This window comes from Oncorhynchus nerka, linkage group LG13 (assembly GCF_034236695.1).
Source record: "Oncorhynchus nerka isolate Pitt River linkage group LG13, Oner_Uvic_2.0, whole genome shotgun sequence".
In the NCBI taxonomy this organism is placed as follows: Eukaryota; Metazoa; Chordata; class Actinopteri; order Salmoniformes; family Salmonidae; genus Oncorhynchus; species Oncorhynchus nerka.
The window spans coordinates 15378789-15402600 of NC_088408.1; the positions used below are offsets into that span (position 1 = coordinate 15378789).

The following is a 23812-nucleotide window of genomic DNA, read 5'->3' on the forward strand; positions in this document are numbered from 1 at the left end:
GTGCCCGACCTCACTAATGCTCGTGGCTGAATGGAAGCAAGTCCCTGCATCAAATGTTCCAACATCTAGTGGAAATGAGTAGAGGCTGTTATAGCAGGAAAGGGGGGTGGCAACTCCATATTAATGCCCGTGTATGTAGACAAACACACTACAGCTGAGAAATTCAAGTCAAAGCACAGTTATCAAAATCCATACTAAATTGCTACATTTAATAAGTAAAAAATCTGGTATTCAAGGAGAGACAAATGTTCAGGAATTCTTTTTGCAATTTAATTTTTTCACGTTATTGCTTTACAGTAAAATGCATTGGTTGGATATGTCCAGTATAGCGAGACAATACATTCATATAAGTTATACAGATGTTTTCGATAAATGTTTCATATGAACTAACTTTACATTAAATATATTATCATTATGTTTTATGTCTCATTTTTATTGGTTGACAAATGACTCCCACATCACATTGAGCTCACAGTGCATCAGGTCGTTTCATTCATTCAATAGAATTACATACGGCTCCACTCTGGTGTTGAGAAGTCATAGTTATTGAACATGTGTGTGTGTGTGTGTGGGCAACATTTTCATAGTGCAAACAAATTGTTGCTGAGTGCAAAAAAAAAAATTCAGTAACCCTCTATAATCTGTTAGTTTGACAATTAACTTTTCTTCAACAAGGTGTGCTATAAAGAGATGATTTAACTATAGTTTAGTACACAGAGCAATACAGTCTTAACACACACTGAGGAAAAGTTAAATTAAATCACACTACTAGATTATAAATTAGGTTCATGGTCATTTTTTGCCATGGGGGGGGGGGGGGGGTGTAGATTTGTGCACTTTTATTTTGTACAACATTGTTTCCATACAATCTGTATTTTCGATGCAGAGCTATGACATTTATGGCATCTGAATTCTACTTCTTTTTAAACAGTGATAAAGTTGTGGCAGATTGCCCAGAGAATTATTCCACGGTGACGTGTGTGGGTGTTAGATGAGTTAGGACAGTCAAGCAGGAAGAGCAGTGTGACCTGCTGTGGTGAGGTGTATTCATTAGGTGCAGACCGTTACAAATCGTTTTGACTGTTGCAAAACATTTATTTAACGGAAACCGTTTACTCTATGAACCAAACAGGGAGGGACCTACCTGAATTTGTCCAATAGAAACTCTCGTTTTCGTTGCAAAACATTATCCGTTTAAAGTAAACAGTTTCAGTTTCAAAACATTTTGCAGCAGTCTAACTAATGAATACACCCGTTGTCACCTCTCAGAACCTGGCACCGAGGGCCCAATTTAAAGCAACCCATAGACCCTATACACTAGTGGAGATCTGAGAGGATTTGACTGGTATTAGCGCAATATGGTGAAACTACTGAGCAATGTGGAGCGATTACTGACAGCTGTTAAACACTCAACTCTCCACAAGTACCTAGGGCGTAGGGTCTAGGGGTCCATTGGGGATTGGACCAAGGACATGACCACACAGGTGTTGTACACCGCTCAAAACCAAGACAAACAAAGGGAAATGTACAAAGGAAATCAGGTATACTCTCGACCCAAAAAGCCAGCATCATATGTTCAAAAAATATCTATGTATGTACAGTTAATAAGAACCAGTGAAAAGATTGAGAATGCAGTGATCGTTGCAAAGAAGACAACGAGAATCAGAATGGCACTAGCAGAGAACACTATGGGGAAAGACCCACTGGGGTATATACAGAGCAGTGGGGGTAACTGCTATAAACTGATGGTCCAGAAGGGTGGGGGGTCAGAGAGAGCATCGGGGTGTGATGAGGAGAAGGGAGGATAAAGAAGGGGGGCAGTAGAGTCTTGAACACAGCGAGTCTACCCCCCCAGGGTATCAGTTTAGGGGTCCTGCTACTAAAATGTCTGCTCCTCAGGTCCTTCATACAGAGTGGAGATCTCATCTCACAAAGTTCCTCCATGGAGAAGGAAAACTTCCAGAAAGTTCAGAGGATTCTGGACTAAACCATCTGTAGCCAGCCTGGGGGGGGGGTGTTTCCCAGCAGGAGTCCTTCCCCTCCGCTCCTCAGGTAGAGTTGGTGATTGAGTAATGCCCTTGTACCAGAGGGTCGGACTCCCCCGCACACAGAATCTCCAGTTCCAGAACCTTCCCTCCATGTCCTCTGGCTCGGTCCTTTAGCGGGTCATTCAGACCAGTGAGCTCATATTAACCACTAACATTATGGCAACACCAATGGAGTTCCTCCAGAGTCCAACACACATTAAGTTGAGATTGCATATACAAGTACCTGCTGCCAACACAAAGGGAAAGATCAGTCCTCATCTTTAACACTCCCCTATCAATGCAAGTCTCTCCAGCTTATTGTAGACTAAGTTCCTGCAGGTGTTTTTGCATGATGTCAAATGTCTTAGATTGCAGTAGCATGTAGCTGCCGTTTATTTATAAAGTGGTTGCCGGGTGGGGGGGTGGGTCGTGCCATGGAGGAGCCTGCATTTATTGTCCCAACATGCATTGCACTGCAGACAGAAATGGGTATGTGCTCACGATGTTAGATGTTCAAGTCTATAGGGGATTAGGGAAGGGGGAGGCGGTGAGACCAAGCTGGGCGCGAGCCTGAAAGTCAGCACACACCCTCGTCATTCTCTCACACAAACACACAGTACAGTACATACACAACCCCCCCCCACACACAGGAAGCACTATTTGATTCAGAAAGTAGGAGGACAGCTTTGCTTGTTTTAAAGTGCAATATCTACATGTAATTCAGAGAGAGAACACCTATGTCGCCCCCTACTGGATCTGCGGAGGCTCCAGATATTCCCTGATAACCAAACGGCTGTGGTTGCTTGAGACCCCTGCCATGCAGATAGATCAGAGTGAGGGGACATTGCCCCCTGGTGGTCAAAAGGGGTCGAGCAGACAGAAGAACAGACCGAATCCCATCTGTAACACGATACATATACATGCTACTGTCCAAAGACGTCCGAATATGGACACCGTCCAAAAGATTTCTCCCAACTCTGGAGCAGGTGTTTTTTCTCTTCATGGTTGTGCAGTCTGAGGGGGTGTGTGTGTGATATCTCAGAACAAGAAGGGAAAAAAAGGCTGAAATTTCAGCACCACCGATTTTGGAGTTGCCGCCATGAGCCAGACACCACCCTTCGAGGGGGAGCCAAATGTCCTTACAATAAAAGTATTTTCTCTGTGTGCTAATTCATTACTGTGAAACAGGCAATGTCCTTTGTGATTGCAACAAGCTCTCAAAAGTATTTTGTCATTTTTAAACTCTATAAAACAAAAATACGATACAAAAACAAGAAAAAAAAAGATGTTCACAAGTTTTCCATTGTGCTGCAAATATACATGACTCTTCTGGTAGTCAGAGACACAAAGCTTCCTGACACAATGTCTTTAAGAGTTGATGGAGAGAAGAGAAAAGTTAAAGAGTAGATAGGAGTGAAAGATGAGTGTCTGCTGTAGAGGGGTGAGACGAAGCGATCTGGAAAAAGTCAAAGTTCGGACCATGTCTGAGGGGTCCAGGTCTGAAAGAGGAGGAGGAGAGTTCCCCCTCCAAAGGTTGAGGGTACAAGCAGGATTCGGGGGAGAGGTAGAGTTTTAGGGTGAGGTTGTGTATTCTCCGTAGGGTCTTTGGGTGGATCGGTGGGGTGGGGATGAGAAGAGAAGTTTGGATGGGGGAAGAGTAGGAGAAGGGGTGAGGGTCAATGTTGAGGGTTGGGACTAACCCTAACTTGGACAGAGGTATGTTTGGGTTGTTTGTAAGAGGCAGACTACTGTAGGGTTGATTCTAGGGCCTGTGGGGGAAGGCTAAGGAAAGCCAGTCAGACTACAGATCGTGTGGATGGGGGAATGGAAAATGGAATAGTCTGAAAATGGGTCCAGTTCGTTTAATGCGTCTGTCCACTCCTCAGAACAAAGCCTCATGGGAAAGTGAGTCCAAGCACAGGGAAAGAAAAGATTTAAAGACCAGGATCAGATCAAGAGGTCAACAGGTCAGTTATGAAAATGAAAGGTGACCTGTCAGACAGGAGATAACAGGTTTAGTAACGTGGTGGAGGATGGGGAAAGTTGATTGTGATTGGTTGCCGTTAGGAGTTGAGTGGAGCTTCCTAGTTGAGGTGGGCGTGGTCCAGCTACTCCTCCATGCACATGGGCAGGTTGACGAAGGTGAACACGTTGTACTCGATCATGATGGAGAAACACAGGAAGACTGCGTAGAGGACCAGCGTGTAGATACCCAGCTTCAGATCCAGCTTCCAGTGGTTCACATGAATCCCCCCCACCTGCAGAGGGGAACACACACAGATCATATATAGTCAGTCTGCAGAGGGGAACACACACAGATCATATATAGTCAGTCTGCAGAGGGGAACACACACAGTCATCATATATAGTCAGTCTGCAGAGGGGAACACACACAGATCATATATAGTCAGTCTGCAGAGGGGAACACACACAGATCATATATAGTCAGTCTGCAGAGGGGAACACACACAGATCATATATAGTCAGTCTGCAGAGGGGAACACACACAGATCATATATAGTCCCTCTGCAGAGGGGAACACACACAGATCATATATAGTCCCTCTGCAGAGGGGAACACACACAGATCATATATAGTCCCTCTGCAGAGGGGAACACACACAGATCATATATAGTCCCTCTGCAGAGGGGAACACACACAGATCATATATAGTCCCTCTGCAGAGGGGAACACACACATCGTATAGTCAGTCTGCAGAGGGGAACACAGTACATCCTATATATAGTCCCTCTGCAGAGGGGAACACAGTACATCCTATATATAGTCCCTCTGCAGAGGAGAACACAGTACATCCTATATATAGTCCCTCTGCAGAGGGGAACACAGTACATCCTATATATAGTCCCTCTGCAGAGGGGAACACAGTACATCCTATATATAGTCCCTCTGCAGAGGGGAACACAGTACATCCTATATATAGTCTCTCTGCAGAGGGGAACACAGTACATCCTATATATAGTCCCTCTGCAGAGGGGAACACAGTACATCCTATATATAGTCCCTCTGCAGAGGGGAACACAGTACATCCTATATATAGTCTCTCTGCAGAGGGGAACACAGTACATCCTATATATAGTCCCTCTGCAGAGGGGAACAGAGTACATCCTAAATATAGTCCCTCTGCAGAGGGGAACACAGTACATCCTATATATAGTCCCTCTGCAGAGGGGAACACAGTACAGCCTATATATAGTCCCTCTGCAGAGGGGAACACAGTACATCCTATATATAGTCCCTCTATATATGGACATACGCACAATGTCAAATCAAATTTGTGCATATTAACATTTATAAATGATACCCCCAAATTTCATGTGTAAGCAATTACATTTTCCAATTAGTTGTGATTTAAGATGCAGTACCTATGTTAACTGCACATGGTCCCTTTAAAACAACTACTACAGTGCAACAGCATGTTGTGTACCTTATCAGCAAATTCATCTAATGACCCTTTCCATTAGCGCAATTCAGCTTATTGCACTTTTTTTCAAACGCACACAATCTCTGGCCACAGCCTAATAAATACACTGGCAGATTGGTCAGCGGCAGTCATAGATATTACACTACTGACCAGTCATACTGTGTGTAGAGACTACAACACATGTATAAAATATGCCATATAGCAGACATACACATGTTTTACGTATGGGTGGTCCCATCGAACCCACTACCCTGGCATTACAAGCATCCTGCTCTACAAAAGAGGGTATCTGCTCACCGTCAAAGCCACAGATCCCAGTAGCAACACCACAGAGTAGACCAGTCCTCGACTGTTGATCATGACCTAGAGGGGGAAGGTATAGTGCACGTTAGATGGAAGGTATAGTGCACGTTAGTTAGACGGGGAATATTTCAATCATGTTTTCTAACTGAAAGTTTAGAATTAGAACAATATTCAACATTCTAAAAGTTGTTCCCAACTCAGCCACAGTCAACCTCCGTAAAGGCAGACACAGTCAACCTCCGTAAAGACAGCCACAGTCAACCTCCGTAAAGACAGCCACAGTCAACCTCCGTAAAGACAGCCACAGTCAACCGCCGTAAAGACAGCCACAGTCAACCGCCGTAAAGACAGCCACAGTCAACCTCCGTAAAGACAGCCACAGTCAACCGCCGTAAAGACAGCCACAGTCAACCGCCGTAAAGACAGCCACAGTCAACCGCCGTAAAGACAGCCACAGTCAACCGCCGTAAAGACAGCCACAGTCAACCGCCGTAAAGACAGCCACAGTCAACCGCCGTAAAGACAGCCACAGTCAACCGCCGTAAAGACAGCCACAGTCAACCGCCGTAAAGACAGCCACAGTCAACCGCCGTAAAGACAGCCACAGTCAACCGCCGTAAAGACAGCCACAGTCAACCGCCGTAAAGACAGCCACAGTCAACCGCCGTAAAGACAGCCACAGTCAACCGCCGTAAAGACAGCCACAGTCAACAGCCGTAAAGACAGACACAGTCAACCTCCGTAAAGGCAGACACAGTCAACCCCCGTAAAGACAGACACAGTCAACCCCCGTAAACACACGGCTCCAGGTCGTAGTCAACCCCCGTAAACACACGGCTCCAGGTCGTAGTCAACCCCTGTAAACACACGGCTCCAGGTCGTAGTCAACCCCCGTAAACACACGGCTCCAGGTCGTAGTCAACCCCCGTAAACACACGGCTCCAGGTCGTAGTCAACCCCCGTAAACACACGGCTCCAGGTCGTAGTCAACCCCCGTAAACACACGGCTCCAGGTCGTAGTCAACCCCCGTAAACACACGGCTCCAGGTCGTAGTCAACCCCGTAAAACACACGGCTCCAGGTCGTAGTCAACCCCGTAAACACACGGCTCCAGGTCGTAGTCAACCCCCGTAAACACACGGCTCCAGGTCGTAGTCAACCCCCGTAAACACACGGCTCCAGGTCGTAGTCAACCCCCGTAAACACACGGCTCCAGGTCGTAGTCAACCCCCGTAAACACACGGCTCCAGGTCGTAGTCAACACCCATAAACACACGGCTCCAGGTCGTAGTCAACCCCCGTAAACACACGGCTCCAGGTCGTAGTCAACCCCTGTAAACACACGGTATTAGTTAACTCAAGGGGCGTATCTCTACAGTCTTAAGTGGCTTCCTCCGGCCATGATGAGCAGAGAACGTCTTATACTATTGAGATGCACTCCTAGTAGACAGGTGGGAGAGAGCTGGAGCGACAATAAGGTCAAGGACTCACACCGTACTGAAACACAGTCCTTAAGGTTTTATTCCCCTCTTCAAAACATGAGTGATGAACACTTGAATTCATTTGAGTGTATTCACTTCCAGAAAGATGACTACTATACTACAAATATTTAGTGCATATTGAGCTAAAGTTGTACATCTCTCAGCAGTGGGCTCTGTTCCCTATGCTCCAGGGTGAAGGTATCAGCTTCTACTCCCCCCATCCTAACTAAAAAGCTAAACTGATCCAAGATCAGTGTCCGGGGGCAACCTCACCCTACTCCGTTCCCTATAGCTGTTCTTACCTCGGAGCCGTAGCTGACCGCCATGGTCTGTAGTGCCCAAGGAACGCCCAGCCCAACCAGGATATCAAACACATTACTGCCGATGGTGTTGGACACTGCCATATCACCCAATCCTAAACACAAATAGCTGTCGTTCAAATAGAAGCATTTTACATCAAAAACAACCTCCAGAATTAACTTGGAAAATCCTTAAAGAGTATGGCTAAAGATGGTACAGTCCGAAGACCCCCCCCTCCCCCACCCAATGAAAAAAAGCCAATGACTAGATGTCCTATCAAACAGTTCAGGGACATGACAGAAACCAGAGCTGTACCTTGCCGAGCAACAATGAGACTGGCGATGCAGTCTGGAACACTGGTGCCGGCTGCCAGGAAGGTGATGCCCATAATGACATCTGGGATGCCAAGGGTGTAGCCGATGATGGTGACCTGTGACCCACCCCCACAAACGTTACGGCTGATAATTGACCAGAACGACAGACAAACAACCCTTGCCCACCCCCCCCCCACACACACACACACCCTCTACCCTGAGACTCACCATCCAGACCATGAAGTAGGAGAAGACAGCGATCCAGACGGTAGAAAGGAAGAAGGAGACCATGAAGAACTTCTCCCAGCGAGGCTTCGCACAGTTGGGGATGGTGAAGAACAGGAGGAGCAGCAGGGGCCACGAGATCAGCCACTTGCACTTGCTGCCGATGCCATCTGCAGAACAGCCGTGGAAGATAAAAATATGTCAAATGTATGTATTTATAAAGCCCTTTTTACATGCAGTCAAAGTGCTTTACAGTAAACCAAGGGGTTAAGAGTCTGGAAAAGCATGCAGAAGCACAGTGGTGACACACTCCCTAGATGAACCTACTACTCTACAACATTCTAGAACAGTGTTCTGGTCCTGGAGATCCACAGAGGTCTGAAGGTATTTGTTCCAGCCCACACAACTTACAGAACTAATTTAACTCATCCGCTACTTTAATCATTAAGCACTTGACAGCTGAAACAAGTCTGTTTCATACACACACTTGGCAGTGTTTGCCATGCACATAACAGTCTGTCAGAGATCATTAGAGTTAGTCATGCACATAACAGTCTGTCAGAGATCATTAGTTTGTCATGCACATAACAGTCTGTCAGAGATCATTAGTTTGTCATGCACATAACAGTCTGTCAGAGATCATTAGTTTGTCATGCACATAACAGTCTGTCAGAGATCATTAGTTTGTCATGCACATAACAGTCTGTCAGAGATCATTAGTTTGTCAGTTTGTCATAGTTTGTCATGCACATAACAGTCTGTCAGAGATCATTAGTTTGTCATAACAGTCTGTCAGAGATCATTAGTTTGTCATGCACATAACAGTCTGTCAGAGATCATTAGTTTGTCATGCACATAACAGTCTGTCAGAGATCATTAGTTTGTCATGCACATAACAGTCTGTCAGAGATCATTAGAGTTTGTCATGCACATAACAGTCTGTCAGAGATCATTAGAGTTTGTCATGCACATAAGTCTGTCAGAGATCATTAGAGTTTGTCATGCACATAACAGTCTGTCAGAGATCATTAGAGTTTGTCATGCACATAAGTCTGTCAGAGATCATTAGAGTTTGTCATGCACATAACAGTAACAGTCTAGAGTTTCATAAGTCTGATCATTAGAGTTTGTCATGCACATAACAGTCTGTCAGAGATCAGAGTTTGTCATGCACATAAGTCTTAGAGATTTGTCATGCACATAACAGTCTGTCAGAGATCATTAGAGTTTGTCATGCACATAAGTCTGTCAGAGATCATTAGAGTTTGCCATGCACATAACAGTCTGTCAGAGATCATTAGAGTCTGTCAGAGATCATTAGAGTTTGCCATGCACATAACAGTCTGTCAGAGATCATTAGAGTTTGTCATGATATGATAAAGTCACTGAATAATTTGGGTAATGGCACCACGTCTACTGAAGTGGAAGCAAATGGCACCAATCTTGTCGACAAACATTTCCTATCGACAGTCATGTTAGACTCTGTCTGGATAAACATCACGCTAATACACACACACACACCAGGGATATGAAAGGGGGATATGGTTTCATTCTCCTGCTCCTCCTCTGCTGGTTTGTCTTCGGGCACGTTGCCATTCTCAATGTCCACCTTCCCCTCCAGAACCTGGGTCTCCACCCCGTTGGCACCCTGGACTAGCTTCTGACGCTGTGAGGAAGAGGCAAAACAGGAAGCTGTTCATTACGGTACACATCCGAAAACATCCAGGGGTGAATTCATTACTCTCAGACCGTAGAAAAACTTTTGGCCTGTTGCAAAACATTTTTCAACTGAAACACTTTACCGTTTACTCTAGCAACCAAATGGAAACAGAGCGAATCAGGGAGGGACCTACCTGAATTAATCCAATAGAACCTCCATTTTTTGTTGCAAAACTTATTCCGTTTGGAGTTAACAGTTTGCGTTGCAAAGCGCAAAACGTTTTGCAAACAGACCAAACGTTTTGCTACGGTCTGCGACTAGTGAACACACCCCAAGCAGACCCCCGCTGTTTCAGTCAGATTCTTTCTGTCTGGTGTCTAATGAACACTATAAAATCCATATCTGAGACAATTGCATTTTTTAACATGCAAACAATCTGCTCCTCATCTCGTTCCTGTAGTTGCATCCCTATCTATCCATACCTCAGTGATGATGAGGCGACTGGCCATGCGCAGCCGGGTCTTTGGTCCAAAATGGCTGGTGACCATGACGCGGAGGCCGGCCTCTGGGAAGCGTAACTTGGGAGGGCTGGCGTGCATAATCTCATCGACCATGACCACAGAGCCACGACTGTAAGCCTTACTGGGCTTAACTGGAGATGGACAGACACATTAGTCCTTCACACTGACATGCACACAGACGCTAACACACAAACATGCTAGCAAAAAAACACTGAAGTAATTATCCAGTGGAAATCTCACTTTAAAAAAAACTCATACCCACAAGTTGTTGTTGTCTCATCCTGTACTCATCCTGTACTCATCCTGTACTCATCCTGTACTCATCCTTTACTCATCCTGTACTCATCCTGTACTCATCCTGTACTCATCCTGTGGCCAAAACATAAATTGGAGAACAAAACACTTCATAACTCTACCTCAAACTTGTATCTCAAACAGACAGCTGTTTGCTATTTCCTCAGGGGATAAGGTCACTCAGTCAGCTCTATTAGGAGCTCTATTTTGGTGGACTCTTGTAGAAAAGACATGACTTTACATGTTCAGTCATTTGAACATGTATGTATTCAGTGTTAGTTGTTTGAATGTCATCTAAATCTAGGCCAATATGAGCAGGACTATTTTCTAGGAGAACATTTAACCCTTTAACATGTAACTGGTCTTCTCATGAGATTGAGTCTTTACAGTTTTACTGCAAAATATGTATTGCCACAATGTTTGTTCTAATAAAATACATAATTTGAAGAACAGAAAAATGAAGTAAATTGCCCACATCTTGAAAAAAAAAAAAAGTAATATCAGTGAAGTATATGTCAGATTTGACATCGCCTAAATTAATGAATGATCATTAGTTGGGGCCCTATACAATATACAGTGAGCTCCAAAAGTATTGGGACAGTGACAGAGGTTCAGCAGCAGGCTGTCAGCTTTAAGGGGGTTTTAATCCATAAACCGGGTGCACCCGTTCAGGAATTGCAGCAAAAGTATTGGGACAAATTCACACATGTATATTAATGTAGTCAAAAGTTTAGTATTTTGTCCCATATTCATAGCATGCAATGATTACGTCAAGCCTTTGACTCTACAAACTTGTTGAATGCATTGGCTATTTGTTTTGGTTGTGTATCAGATAATTATTTGCCAATAAAAAATGTATTTTAAATAAAACTAGTCAACACTTGCTATTCAGTTGTCAATCAACGCACAGTAAATAGCCCATGAGCCACGACTCCGCATGGTGGCTACGCGAAAGAAAATAATGTGCATTAAAACAATAATTAGGCTAAGTTGATGAACTCATCGTTACCACTTACATTACATAGGACGCGGAAATTCACGAGCATCATGCCCTCTCCCTCCTCTGTGTAAAGACATTTGACTGCAATCAACCACAGTGCTCACAAATTGTACCGGGAGTCGAGACAGATCAGACTGCGTTTCCCTGTCATCGCTTGCTTAGTGACTGACATGCACCGATTCTATCAAAAGATGGCTAGAAGATGCATGTCAGTCATTCTAGAGGCAGAGGGGCTTGATGGACTAGCGAATTGAAACTTTTAAATGAAAAACATAGTCCAGATAATATGAAGTGGAAAAAGTAGCCGGGTGAAAATGATTAGTGGACGGCGGTGAAAACACCAACACAGAAAACATGCTTTTTAACTTGTGCTTTTGGAAGGAAAACAGTTTTTTCACTCACACTAACTAAATAGAGGTCATATCTAATAGAAATCTGGAAACACTGGACAATTATTTGAAGATACTCCTAGTATAATGCCTGGATGCAGGGTTTAAGTGTTCTATATTCAATTAGGAAGAGTATATTGATTATATAGAAATTGATATGCATTTATTAAGTAAACAAAGCTGACAAACATTCCCTATATTTGGATATTTAGTACCATAAGTCAGTGGGCTGAGCAGAGCAACACGCTGCAGAGAAACACTGCATTCTAGCAAGCAGAAACAGTTACTACACACAATAAGCAACAGAAGGTTTTAGTAAGGCTAAACAGACAGGCGCTTTGACAGTGGAAAGAGACGAAGATATGGGTCGCATCTACACAAGTGACATTAATACCAAAGATAAGGTGTCTAGGCTGAGAGAGAGGCAGTGAGAGAAAGAGAGAGCACTGTGGTTGAGCAGAAGGGTACCTCTTATCCAGTGTTAGTCAGCGTAGTAGAATGGAGACTGTTGAGCTGCAACACCTTCACCACATTGACAGAGGAAGTCCTACCCAAATCCCAGAAGTCCATATTCCAACTTCCCTTCCACAACCCAACCAAGACCAACGCAATTGAAAAAAACAGCCATTCCCTCAAAAAAACAGCCATTCCCTCAAAAAACAGCCATTCCCTCAAAAAAACAGCCATTCCCTCAAAAAACAGCCATTCCCTCAAAAAACAGCCATTAGTCAATTTTGGGAATTTCAAAGAAGACCAGTTGAGAATGTCTTCGAGAAGCCTTGGTGTGTACTACAGCCTGTCTGGTCAGCCTTACCTGCTGCTGTGCTGAGTATAGGTCATGAGGGGTCATCAGCCCCATAACAAGCTGTATTACCATCCTCCATCTCGCTGCTGGCCGCAGCGTTACCATTGGCCTGGTTCTTGTCTTTACCCCCTTTCCCCGTGAACAACTTCTGCAAGCTCTGGTTAAACCTGGGAGAAGAGGAGAGCGGGACACTGGTCAATGGCTCCCTTGTTCAGCAACAGCCAATAACTCAATTGTATGCAGTGCTGTGTGAACTCTAGGGACCAGTTTCCTGGACACAGATTAATAAATTGACTTAATTCTCCATTGAAAAAAACAAACATTTTAGGACTAGGATTAATAGGTTTAATCTGGATCCTGTAAACTGGCCCAGTGTATACAGTAAACTGCATCAACATTGTTACAACTGGTCATATTTACAAAAACTGTGGCAAACTCAGTTCTGCAACTTCTGGGGAATGTGAACCACGTTATATATTTGACATCCTATGTTTGCACACTTCTAATGATACAGCAACCCCTATGGACGGAAAAGTCTGAAATAGGTTGTGAGTAGGCTATTTTCCCCGAGTGGCTCATAATGGGTCATAGAAGGGCAGTCAGAAGTCCTTTCCTCCAAACTAGACAGGAGACAAGTGATATCCAGTTAAGTCTGGTGCTCTTTAGCCACTGCAGAGGGAGGATTAAAGTGTTATGGCTGGGCTGGGAGTGAGCAGGCTGGGGCTGAGAGACAGATTACTGACAGCAGAAAGTGTCCTGGATGAACCAAGGCAGAAACAGACAGGAAAAAAAATAAACTCCCATCCCCCCCAAAAATCTAATTCAATATCTTTGCATTCAGTCTTTGTACATTTCTTAGAAATATATACACAACATCTTGAAAGAGATTTTACAGAAAATGTAAACCTCTCGCTTTGGGCTGGATGTGTCAATGTGTAGTTTGTATTTATTATGGATCCCCATTAGTTCCTGCCAAAGCAGCAGCTACTCTTCCTGGGGTTTATTATGGATCCCCACTAGTTCCTGCCAAAGCAGAAGCTACTCTTCCTAGGGTCCAGCAAAATTAAGGCAGTTTATACCATTTTAAAACATTGACAGATTTCACAACACACCGTGTGCCCTCAGGCTCCTACTCCACCACTACCACATATCTACAGTACTAAATCCATGTGTATGTATAGTGCGTATGCAAATGTTTGTGTTGCTTCACATGTTCAATCTATCACCAGAATTACAGTCTTACCTCAATTAGCCACCAAATCCCTAGTGTGTTTTCAGCCCCCTAGCAATTCAAGTTCTAGCCAGTGAGCTTCAACCACTCGCCATTTGAGTGACAGCTAGCAAGATGAACACACAGCAGAGAGCGAGCGAGAGAGGACGCCGTGCACATACAATAAAAGGCCCAAAGTATGTGGACATCCCTTCAAAGGAGTGAATTTGGCAATGTCAGCCACACCTGTTGCTGACAGGTGTATAACATCGAGCACACCGCCATGCAATCTCCATAGACAAACATTGGCAGTAGAATGGTCCATACTGAAAAACTCAGTGACTTAACGTGGCACCATTATAGGATGCCATTTTTCCAACAAGTCAAAATGCTGCCCTGCTAGAGCTGCCCCAGTTAACTGTAAGTGCTGTTGTGAAGTGGAAACGTCTAAGAGGAACAACGGCTCAGCCACGAAGTGGTAGGTCACACAAGCTCACAGAACAGGACCACAGAGTGCTGAAGCACATAGCATGTAAAAAGCCTCGGTCGCAACACTCACTACAGAGTTCCAGACAAACCTCTGGGAGCAACGGCAGCACAAGACCTGTTCGTCGGGAGATTAATGAAATGGGTTTCCATGTCAGAGCAGCCGCACACAAGTTTAAGATCACCATGCGCAATGCCAAGTGTCGACTGTAGTGGTGTAAAGCTCATCGCCATTGGACTCTGGAGCAGTAGAAAAACACGTTCTCTGGAACGATGAATCACACGACACCATCTAGCAGTTCGATGGGCGAATCAGGGTTTGGCGGATGCCAGGCGAACGCTACCTACCAGAATGCATAGTGCCAACTGTAAAGTAGGTGGAGGAGGAATAATGGTCTAAGTTCCACGGCGTAGACGTCATTGACAAACTGAAATGGTCCACCCACACAAACAGTGTGGTGAAGAAGGCGCAACAGCGCCTCTTCAACCTCGGGAGGCTGAGGAAATTTGTCTTGTCACCCAAAACGCTCAAACTTTCACAGCCTGGTACGGCAACTGCTCCGCCCACAACCACAAGGCTCTCCAGAGGGTGGTGCGGTCTGCACAACGCATCACCGGGGGCCAACTACCAGCCCTCCATGACACCCGATGTCACAGGAAGGCCAAAAAGATCATCAAGGACCTCAACCACCCGAGCCACTGCCTGTTCACCCCGCTACCATCCAGAATTTGAGGTCAGTACAGGGGCACCAAAGCTGGGACTGAGAGACTGAAAAACAGCTTCTATCTCAAGGCCATCAGACTGTTAAACAGCCACCACTAACTCAGAGAGGCTGCTGCCTACATTGAGACCCAATCACTGGCCACTTTAATAAATGGATCACTAGTCACTTTATACAATGCCACTCTAAATAATGGTTTACATGTCTATACTGCATTTTATACCATCTATTGCACCTTGCCTATGCCACTCGACCATATACTTATACATATTCTCATTCACCCCTTTAGATTTGTATGTATTAGGTGGTTGTTAGGGAATTGTTAGATATTACTGCACTGTCAGAACTAGAAGCACAAGCTTTTCGCAACACTCACATTAACATATGCCAACTATGTGTATGTGACAAATAAAATGTGATTTGATTGTTTGGGCTAGCACCCTTAGTTCAAGTGAAGGGAAATTCTAAAACGATACAGCATACAATAACATTCTAGACGAGTCTGTGCTTCCAACTTTGTGGCAACAGTTTGGGGAGGGCCCTTTCCTGTTTCCGCATGACAATGCCCCTATGCACACAGCGAGGTCCATACAGATTTTTATTTTTCGAAATCGGTGTGGAAGAACATGACTGGCCTGCACAGAGCCCTGATCTCAACCCTATCGAACACCTTGGGGATGAATTGGAACGGCGACTGCGAGCCAGGCCTAATCGCCCAACATCAGTGCCCAACCTCACTAACGCTCTTGTGGCTGAATGGAAGCAAGTCCCTGCAGCAATGTTCCAACATCTAGTGGAAAGCCTTCCCAGAAGAGTGGAGGCTGTTGTAGCAGCAAAGGGGGAGACCAACTCCATATTAATTCCCATGATTTTGGAATGAGATGTTCAACGGGGCGGCAGGGTAGCCTAGTGGTTAGAGTGGAGGGGCGGCAGGGTAGCCTAGTGGTTAGAGTGGAGGGGCGGCAGGGTAGCCTAGTGGTTAGAGTGGAGGGGCGGCAGGGTAGCCTAGTGGTTAGAGTGGAGGGCGGCAGGGTAGCCTAGTGGTTAGAGTGGAGGGGCGGCAGGGTAGCCTAGTGGTTAGAGTGGAGGGCGGCAGGGTAGCCTAGTGGTTAGAGTGGAGGGGCGGCAGGGTAGCCTAGTGGTTAGAGTGGAGGGGCGGCAGGGTAGCCTAGTGGTTAGAGTGGGAGTGGAGGGGCGGCAGGGTAGCCTAGTGGTTAGAGTGGAGGGGCGGCAGGGTAGCCTAGTGGTTAGAGTGGAGGGGCGGCAGGGTAGCCTAGTGGTTAGAGTGTAGAGGCGGCAGGGTAGCCTAGTGGTTAGAGTGGAGGGGCGGCAGGGTAGCCTAGTGGTTAGAGTGGAGGGGCGGCAGGGTAGCCTAGTGGTTAGAGTGGAGGGGCGGCAGGGTAGCCTAGTGGTTAGAGTGGAGGGGCGGCAGGGTAGCCTAGTGGTTAGAGCGTTGGACTAGTAACTGGAAGGTTGCAAGATCAAACCACCAAGCTGACAAGGTACAAATCTGTCGTTCTGCCCCTGAACAGGCAGTTAACCCACTGTTCCAAGGCCATCATTGAAAATAAGAATTTGTTCTTAACTGACTTGCCTAGTTAAATAAATCAAAACAAGCAGGTGTCCACATACTTTTCACATGTCTGCACATACAGTACCAGTCAAAACAGTTGACACACCTACTCATTTCAGGGTTTTTCTTTATTTTTCCTATTTTCTACATTGTAGAATAATAGTGAAGACAAACTATGAATCATGTAGTAACCAAACAGTGTTAAAAATATATTTTATATTTGAGATTCTTGAAAGTAGCCACCCTTGATGACAGCTTTGCACACTCTTGGCATTCTACAATGTAGAAAACAGTCAAAATAAAGAAAAACCCTTGAATGAGTAGGCGTGCCCAAACTTGAGACCGGTACTGTATATGAAGTCGTACACCATTTTCTTTTTCCGGGGACCACTTTTGGCTCGCTAGCTCTACTTATAGAACTACTGGCTAAAAAGTACAGGAGAATCTCTTCAAGATATCCGCCCTCAGTTTCATTGGCCGCCCTGAGTTGCGTGATGTCAGACTTAGTAGTGCAGCACTTACTTCATGATGAGGATGTATCCACAGTACATGAGCACCAACACCAGGCTCTCCCACCTGAGACGGAAAGAGGAGCACAGACCAATGAAATCACATCACAGTAACCCGATAAAATCACATATCGCCCAATAAGGAGCAGAGTTCAGGTAAATAACCCAATGAAATAAAAGGTCATATTTTTAAACAGTGCAGATCACTTACCACACCACCTTCTCATCGTAAATGAACTGGGGAAAAAGAGAACGGGCAGAAATCAAAACAATGCCAGTTAGGAAGTATTCAATAAATATTATTGTTTATGGTGGAATACAGTACATGTTAAGAGCAATTTAATGTCAGACTTACTGCAATAAGAGCTAGGATAGACAAGATGTAGTAGAATGAATCTCGGAAAACAGACCACCAACCCAACATTACGACCTAGAAAGAGAAAGAGTCAGGAAAGAGTTCCCGTTCTGGTATTCAGTAACTAAAGTGTCTCAGACTAGACGTTCTGATCTAGGATCCCTTTTTCTACGTATAGCGTATTCAGAAACCCTGACTTTTTCCACATGTTAGGTTAAAGCCTGATTATAATATTGATTCAATAGTTTTTACACACAATAGCCCATAACGGCGAAGCAAAAACAGGTTTACACATTTTTGCTACTTTATAAAAAAAACTAAAAACCTGAAATATCACATTTACATAAGTATTCAAACCCTTTACTGAGTACATTGTTGAAGCACCTTTGGCAGCGATTACAGCCTCGAGTCTTCTTGGGTATGATGCTACAAGCTTGGCACACCTGTACTGGGGGAATTTCTCCCATTCTTCTCTGCAGATCCTCTCAAGCTCTGTCATGTTGGATGGAGAGTGTTGCGATTGTTCAAATCAGGTTCAAGTCCAGGCTCTGGGACACTCAAGGATGTTCAGAGACTTGTCCCAAAGCCACTTCTGTCATCTTGGCTGTGTGCTAAGGGTTGTTGTCCTGTTGGAAGGTAAACTGCTGCCACTACCACGCTTCCCAGCAGGGATGGTGCCACTACCACGCTTCCCAGCAGGGATGGTGCCACTACCACGCTTCCCAGCAGGGATGGTGCCACTACCACGCTTCACAGCAGGGATGGTGCCACTACCACGCCAGCAGGGATGGTGCCACTTCACAGCAGGGATGGTGCCACTACCACGCTTCACAGCAGGGATGGTGCCACTACCACGCTTCACAGCAGGGATGGTGCCACTACCACGCTTCACAGCAGGGATGGTGCCACTACCACGCTTCACAGCAGGGATGGTGCCACTACCACGCTTCACAGCAGGGATGGTGCCACTACCACGCTTCACAGCAGGGATGGTGCCACTACCACGCAGGGATGGTGCCACACAGCACGTGATCACAGCAGGGATGGTGCCACTACCACGCTTCACAGCAGGGGATGGTGCCACTACGCCACAGCAGGGATGGTGCCACACCACGCTTCACAGCAGGGATGGTGCCACTACCACGCTTCACAGCACGATGGTGCCACTACCACGCTTCACAGTAGGGATGGTGCCACTACCACGCTTCACAGTAGGGATGGTGCCACTACCACGCTTCACAGTAGGGATGGTGCCACTACCACGCTTCACAGCACGATGGTGCCACTACCACGCTTCACAGCACGATGGTGCCACTACCACGCTTCACAGTAGGGATGGTGCCACTACCACGCTTCACAGTAGGGATGGTGCCACTACCACGCTTCACAGTAGGGATGGTGCCACTACCACGCTTCACAGTAGGGATGGTGCCACTACCACGCTTCACAGCACGATGATGCCACTACCACGCTTCACAGTAGGGATGCTGCCACTACCACGCTTCACAGCACGGATGCTGCCACTACCACGCTTCACAGCACGGATGCTGCCACTACCACGCTTCACAGCACGATGGTGCCACTACCACGCTTCACAGTAGGGATGGTGCCACTACCACGCTTCACAGCAGGGATGGTGCCACTACCACGCGATGGTGCCACTACCACAGCATGGGATGCTGCCACTACGCCACGCAGGGATGCTGCCACAGCACGATGGTGCCACTACCACGCTTCACAGCACGGATGCTGCCACTACCACGCTTCACAGCACGGATGCTGCCACTACCACGCTTCACAGTAGGAATGGTGCCATGTTTTCTCCAGATGTGATGCTTGGCATTCAGGCCAGAATAAAATACTGGTTTCATCAGACCAGAGTATCTTGTTTCTCATGGTCTGAGAGTCCATTAGGGGTCTTTTTGGCAAACTCCAAGCGGGCTGTCATGTGCCTTTTACTGACGAGGTGCTTCCGTCTGGCCACTCTACCATAAAGGCTAGATTTGTGGAGTGCTGCAGAGATGGGAGATCCTTCCAGAAGGACAAACATCTCCACAGAGGAACTCTGAAGCACTGTCAGAGTGACCATCGTGTTCTTGGTCATCTCCCTGACCAAGACCCTTCTCCCCTGTTTGCGCTGTATGGCCGGGTAGTCAGCTCTAGGAAGTCTTGGTGAATCTAAACTTCTTCCATTTAGAATGGAGGCCACTGTGTTCTCGGGGACCTTCAATGCTGCAGAAATGTTGTTTTGGTACCCTTCCCCAGATCTGTGCCTCGAAACAATCCTGTCTCGGAACTAAACGGACAATTCCTTCGACCTCATGGCTTTGTTTTTGCTCTAACAACAGTGGGGCCTTATATAGACAGGTGTGTGCTTTTCCAAATCATGTCAAATCACCTGAATTTGCCACAGGTGGACTCCAAATAACTTTTACAAACATAAAGGATGATCAAAGGAAACAGGACTGGAGCTCAATTTAGGGTCTCAAAGCAAAGGGTCTGAATACGTACAGTTGAAGCCGGAAGTTTACAGACACTTAGATTGGAGTCATTAAAGCTAGTTTTTCAACCACTCCACAAATTTCTTGTTAACAAACTAGTTTTGGCAAGTCGGTTAGGACATCTACTTTGTGCATGACATGTAATCTTTCCAACAATTGTTTACAGACATATTATTTCACTGTATCACAATTCCAGTGGGTCAGAAGTTAACATTGACTGACTGTGCCTTTAAACAGCTTGGAAAATTCCAGAAAATTATGTCATGGCTTTAGAAGCTTCTGATAGGCTAATTGACATCAGTTGAGTCAATTGGAGGTGTACCTGTGGATGTATTTCAAGGCCGACCTTCAAATCAGTGCCTTTTTGCTTGAAATTAATAGTTTTATTTTATTTTTTTATCAGCCAAAACCTCAGAAAAAAATTGTAGACCTCCACAAGTCTGGTTCATCCTTGGGAGCAATTTCCAAACGCTTGAAGGTACCACATTCGTCTGTACAAACAATAGTATGCAAGTATAAACACCATGGGACCATGCAGCTGTCATACTGCTCAGGAAGGAGACACATTCTGTCTCCTTGAGATGAACGTACTTTGGTGCGAAAAGTTTAAATCAATCCAAGAACAACAGCAAAGGACCTTGTGAAGATGCTGGAGGAAACAGGTACAAGTATCTATATCCACAGTAAAACGAGTCCTATATCGACATAACCTGAAAGGCCGCTCAGCAAGGAAGAAGCCACTGCTCCAAAAACACCATAAAAAGCCAGACTACAGTTTAGAGGTCGACCGATTAAATCGGAATGGCCGATGTAATTAGGGCCGATTTCATAACAATCGGAAATTGGTATTTTTGGACACCGATTTGGCCCCAATTTTTTTTTACACCTTCATTTAATCTTTATTTAACTAGGCAAGTCAGTTAAGAACACATTCTTATTTTCAATGACTGCCTACCGGGGAACAGTGGGTCAACTGCCTCGTTCAGGGGCAGAATGACAGATTTTTACCTTGTCAGCTTGGGGGATTCAATCTTGCAACCTTACATTTAACTAGTCCAACGCTCTAACCACCTGCCTCTCATTGCACTCCACGAGGAGCCTGCCTGTTACGCGAATGCAGTAAGAAGCCAAGACAAGTTGCTAGCTAGAATTAAACTTTTTTATAAAAAATAAATCATAATCACTAGTTAACTACACATGGTTGATGATATTACTAGTTTATCTAGCGTGTCCTGCATTGCATATAATCGATGCGGTGCGTATCGTTGCTCCAATGTGTACCTAACCATAAACACCAATGCCTTTCTTAAAATCAATACACAGAAGTATACATATTTAAACCTGCATATTTAGCCAAAATAAATCCAGGTCAGCAGACAATATTAACCAGGTGAAATTGTGTCACTTCTCTTGCGTTCATTGCACGCAGAATCAGTGTATATGCAACAGTTTGGGCCGCCTAATTTGCCAGAATTTTACGTAATTATGACATAACATTGAAGGTTGTGCAATGTACCAGGAATATTTAGACTTATGGATGCCACCAGTTAGATAAAATACGGAACTGATCCGTATTACACTTGTTGTGGAATGATCAGAATTAGTTGGGTAACATAGATAAGATGTGTTATTTTCATGATATGTTATGAGTTATTTCTCATAAGAATGTATTTTGTTGTACTATAGTGGTGGCCATTGGCAGTTATCTGTTCTATATCAGGACTAAGTTGCATGGGCCACAGAGAGGGGAGAGGTCAAGGGGTCATCATGTGTAAACATATCTTTTCGGTGTGGCAGTGACTCCCTACTTTTCTCATGGGGGGAAAGGAGGGTGGCAGTGTCTGGAATCATTCTATGCTCCCTCTTTGTTGACCTATAGGGTCACTCTCCTCTCTGTGAGTTTGTCCTCTGATTGGTTGTATTTAGAATTGGTTCTATCTAAATGACAATTTGATATATATCATAGGGTGGGGGTAATGTCTTGGTACCATTTTGTACCAAGGACGAGATAAGAGCTTTGTTTAGGAGACCAAACTGAACGATAATGTATAGCCCACTCTGTCTGACTAGGGGATATTCTCTCTGAAGTAAGGTTTTTTCTCTCTGTAAGTTCCTAAGACCTGTGTTTTGTCATGTCGTCTAGGAGGGGGTGGATCTTTGCTATAAAGGATCCCATTTGCCATTTTGTTGGGGACTCTCAACTTTTCATTAGAGATACTGAACTGTTGAAAGTCAAAATGCAATTGCAAAAGCTTAATTATTATTAAAGGTGAAGATTAAGCATAACTCTGACTCGTGTGATTTGCTCTCTCATCATTTGGTAATTAAGGAAATTTCCACGACACACTGAAAGAATAAATGTCTTGTTTTCTAAATTATAGTTTCCGGATTCGACCATATTAATGACCTAAGGCTCGTATTTCTGTGTGTTATCATGTTATAACTAAGTCTATGATTTGATAGAGCAGCCTGACTGAGCGATGGTAGGCACCAGCAGGCTAGTAAGCATTCATTCAAACAGCACTTGTGCATTTTCCAGCAGCTGTTTTTGACTTCAAGCCTATCACCTCCCGAGATTAGGCTGGTGCAACCGATATGAAATGGCTAGCTAGTTAGCGGGGTGCGCGCTGATAGCGTTTCAAACGTCACTCGCTCCGAGACTTGGAGTGGTTGTTCCCCTTGCTCTGGAGCGATGGGTAACGCTGCTTTGAGGTTGGCTGTTGTCGTTGTGTTCCTGGTTCAAGCCCAGGTAGGAGCGAGGAGAGGGACGGAAGCTATACTGTTACACTGGCAATACTAAAGTGCCTATAAGAACATCCAATAGTCAAAGGTTAATGAAATACAAATGTTATAGAGAGAAATAGTCCTATAATAACTTCAACCTAAAACTTCTTATCTTGGAATATTGAAGACTCATGTTAAAAGGAACCACCAGCTTTCATATGTTCTCATGTTCTGAGCAAGGAACTTAAATGTTAGCTTTTATACATGGCACATATTGCACTTTTACTTTCTTCAACACTTTGTTTTTGCATTATTTATTTGAGGCCAAATTGATTTTATTGATGTATTATATTAAGTTAAAATAAGTGTTCATTCAGTATTGTTGTAATTGTCATTATTACAAATAAATAAAATATATATATATAAAAAAAACAATTTTTTATTTAGTTATTAAATCGGCATCGGCTTTTTTTGGTCCTCCAATAATCGGTATAGGCGTTAAAATCATAGTTGGTCGACCTCTACTACAGTTTGCAACTGCACATGGGGACAAAGATCGTACTTTTTGGAGAAATGTCCTCTGGTCTGATAAAACAAAAATAAAAGTGTTTGGCCATAATGACCATCGTTATGTTTGAAGGAAAAGGGGGAGGCTTGCAAGCCGAAGAATACAATCCCAATTGTGAAGCACTGGGGTGGCAGCATCATGTTGTGGGGGTGCTTTGCTGCAGGAGAGACTGGGGCACTTCACAAAATAGATGGCATCATGAGGAAGTAAAATTGTAGATATATTGAAGCAACATCTCAAGACATTAGTCAGGAAGTTAAAGCTTGATCGCAAATGGGTCTTCCAAATGGACAACAAAGTCAAGGTATTGGAGTGGCCATCACAAAGCCCTGACCTCAATCCTATAGAAAATGTGTGGGCAGAACTGAAAAAGCGTGTGTGAGCAAGGAGGCCTTCAAACCTG

At 44.8% G+C, this 23812-nt stretch overlaps 1 protein-coding gene across 1 annotated transcript in view; it reads right to left on the minus strand.

Moving 5' to 3' along the window:
* Nucleotides 1–248: 248 nt before the first annotated feature.
* The window catches only part of LOC115139158 (sodium/potassium/calcium exchanger 4-like), a 49107-nt gene continuing 25543 nt past the window's right edge, over nucleotides 249–23812 (minus strand). Inside the window, exons 7-17 of the mRNA XM_029676291.2 lie at nucleotides 17617–17691; nucleotides 17473–17498; nucleotides 17275–17328; nucleotides 12831–12928; nucleotides 10235–10404; nucleotides 9614–9758; nucleotides 8096–8262; nucleotides 7869–7983; nucleotides 7556–7668; nucleotides 5767–5832; nucleotides 249–4285 (exon numbers count right to left, since the gene is read on the minus strand). Coding sequence (XP_029532151.1) covers nucleotides 4136–4285; nucleotides 5767–5832; nucleotides 7556–7668; nucleotides 7869–7983; nucleotides 8096–8262; nucleotides 9614–9758; nucleotides 10235–10404; nucleotides 12831–12928; nucleotides 17275–17328; nucleotides 17473–17498; nucleotides 17617–17691 — 1179 coding nt within the window. The 3' untranslated portion in view covers nucleotides 249–4135. The remainder of the gene's footprint in view (nucleotides 4286–5766; nucleotides 5833–7555; nucleotides 7669–7868; nucleotides 7984–8095; nucleotides 8263–9613; nucleotides 9759–10234; nucleotides 10405–12830; nucleotides 12929–17274; nucleotides 17329–17472; nucleotides 17499–17616; nucleotides 17692–23812) is intronic.